Source organism: Condylura cristata, unplaced genomic scaffold, assembly GCF_000260355.1.
Source record: "Condylura cristata isolate star-nosed mole 26May11 unplaced genomic scaffold, ConCri1.0 scaffold00004, whole genome shotgun sequence".
NCBI lineage: Eukaryota > Metazoa > Chordata > Mammalia > Eulipotyphla > Talpidae > Condylura > Condylura cristata.
The window spans coordinates 4,390,987-4,393,304 of NW_004567105.1; the positions used below are offsets into that span (position 1 = coordinate 4,390,987).

Consider the following 2,318-nt stretch of genomic DNA (forward strand, 5'->3'; position numbering starts at 1 on the left):
CTTGTGCTGCGGCCTCCAGCTCTGGCCAGCCCGGGTGCTTCCGGGGGACCCCAAGAGGGGTGGGGAGGACGCGTCAGGAATGCTGGAAGGGGTGTCCTGATGGTGTCACCGGGGGTGGGGCTGGCACCTGGCTCCCTGCGCTGAAGCCCCCCAGCCTTGCCCACCCCGGGGGGCTCTGGGGCCCAGAGTCCGTGGCTGGAGCTGATTCCCAGCCTCGAGCGCCGGGCTCCTCGGGCACCCCAAGGTTGAGAGTCAGGGGCACCCGCATCTGGGGAGGCAAGGAACCCGCACTGGCCGCCCCCCTCCCTGCGAAGGACCCTCTCCGGCTGCGTGCGGGGTGTCCCCCAGGGGTACAGTCGCTCTGTAGACGTGGCCCTGTGGACACCACTTCTGACCCCCAAGAGCGCCCCGGCCCCGGCCTGCAGGAAGGCTTCTCCTGCATCTTGGCTTCCGACCTGCCTTCCCATCCAACTGGAGGGGAGTCCAGGTCTCGCCCAGGCGGGGAGCCTCGGGACGTAGCCTCTGCGTACTTAGTCTCCCCCCAAAGTTCCTCTGAGGACACCCCTTCCTTTGCCTCCCTCTCCAAAGGACGAGTGGGGCGAGGGGCTCCATGGAGGAAGCAGCGGGCCCCCCGAAACCCCCACCCACCTAGCCATGCTCAAGGCACCCGCCCGGGCCCTGGGCGGGTCCCCTCTCCACGCAGCCCGGGAGTGGGCGCAGCCGGCAGCCGCCTGGGTCCCCGGCGCCCTGCGGTCCCCACCACGGGACACTTGACTTCAGTTAGCACCCAGGGCGCTGACTGCCAGGCGGGCCCCCGGCCCCACGCGCGCACCTGACTCCTGCGAACACCCGGTGCGGTGGCCACAGACGGGTGGCCCAGGCGTAGGGGCAGGTGGTCAGCTGCCCTGTGCGCCCCGGGCCCCTGCGTTGGCTGCCCCACCAGAGGGGGTGCCGCTGACCAGCTGGGGGACCCACGTGGACTCCTGGTGACAGTCCATCCCTCCACCCAGGCTCCCGATCGGGCCTGCGCTCTTCCTGGGGTGTCTGCGGAGTCCCCACCCTGCCGGCCGGGCTCTGCCCCTCACCCCGTCTGGCGCTCTCCTCCTCTCAGGCCCGAGGTGTCACTCACGAGGATGCTGCACGTGAAAGGGGGCGCTGGTCACCCCATTTGGGACCGTGGGTCCCCCTGACCCCGGTCTGTTGCCTTCCCCAAATAGAGGTTGGGCCAGAAGCACCCCAGCACGGGAGCCAGGCAGGGGTGGAGTGTAAACTCTGGAAGGGGTGGCCCAGGCGAACCTCCGGGCCCACGCTCCTCCCCTGGCCGGCCGGGCCTGGCCTCCGGCAAGGCCCACAGCCTAACCCAGCGCGGCGTGGCCAGCCTGCCTGCGGCCCGCCCTGCCCTGTGACGAGCCCGAGCGCAGAGCCTGCTCCTTCTGGTTTGCGTTTATTCAATACAGGCCCAGGGCCCAGCCCTCCCCGGGGAAGCGGCTGAGCCGGGGGAATAAAATAAATAAAGGCCGCCGAGGTGTGAGTGTGGACGGGTGGGGCCTGCCCGGGCCGAGGCCGGGGTGCACACGAGACACTGGGCCCAGCCTCGGCCGTGCACCCCCGGCCGCCCGCTCCCCGATGCTCCAGGTGGGGCCAGCCGCGGGGCCGTGAGCAACAGGTCCTGGGCTCCCGCCACCTCCAGCCCTCCTCCTCCCTGCCCTCCGCCTCCTTCCTAAGGCAGGCCTAGAGACCAGCTCTCCACCGCGCCTGAGGTGGGCAGGGAGGTGAGGGGCCAGTGTCCAGATCCCAGGCCGCGGCCCGGTGCCCTTCGGGGCGGGAGCAGGGGCGCTGCTAGGACAGAGGAGCAGGAGGCGGCGCCCCGAGCCAGCAGGCCTTCTTTATGCGGCCCGTCGCCGACCCCGGGTCTGCACCCCTCGGCACTCAGGAGTCGCACCAGCTTCCCCCCTTGTCCAGGGGCCCGGCGGCCCCCTGCGCCTCTCTGCCCGGCTGCCCCGCGGCCGCGTCCTCCTCGTCCTCGTCGTCCTCCCCGTCGGTGAGCTCCTCCTGGCCGAGGCCGTAGGCCAGGGTGGTGTGGGCCAGGTCCACCTCGATGGGGAAGACGTCGGCGTCACGCAGCACCGCGTAGCAGTCGTTGTAGTACTTGGACATGGTGGACACGAAGCGCTGCAGCTGGAACACGATGTCCTGCACTGGGGTGGGAGGCGGGGACCGTGGGCCGCGGAGCGGGGGCTCCGAGCGGCCTGGGCCTCGCCCGCCCTGGGAGGCAGGGCCAGGGCGGCGACCCTGCTCCGTGGGGCGGGGGAGAGCTG

At 71.5% G+C, this 2,318-nt stretch overlaps 1 protein-coding gene across 1 annotated transcript in view; it reads right to left on the minus strand.

Moving 5' to 3' along the window:
- Nucleotides 1–1,427: 1,427 nt before the first annotated feature.
- The window catches only part of PICK1 (protein interacting with PRKCA 1), a 15,056-nt gene continuing 14,165 nt past the window's right edge, over nucleotides 1,428–2,318 (minus strand). Inside the window, exon 13 of the mRNA XM_012735125.1 lies at nucleotides 1,428–2,315. Within this exon, the coding sequence (XP_012590579.1) occupies nucleotides 1,930–2,315 (386 nt within the window). The 3' untranslated portion in view covers nucleotides 1,428–1,929. The remainder of the gene's footprint in view (nucleotides 2,316–2,318) is intronic.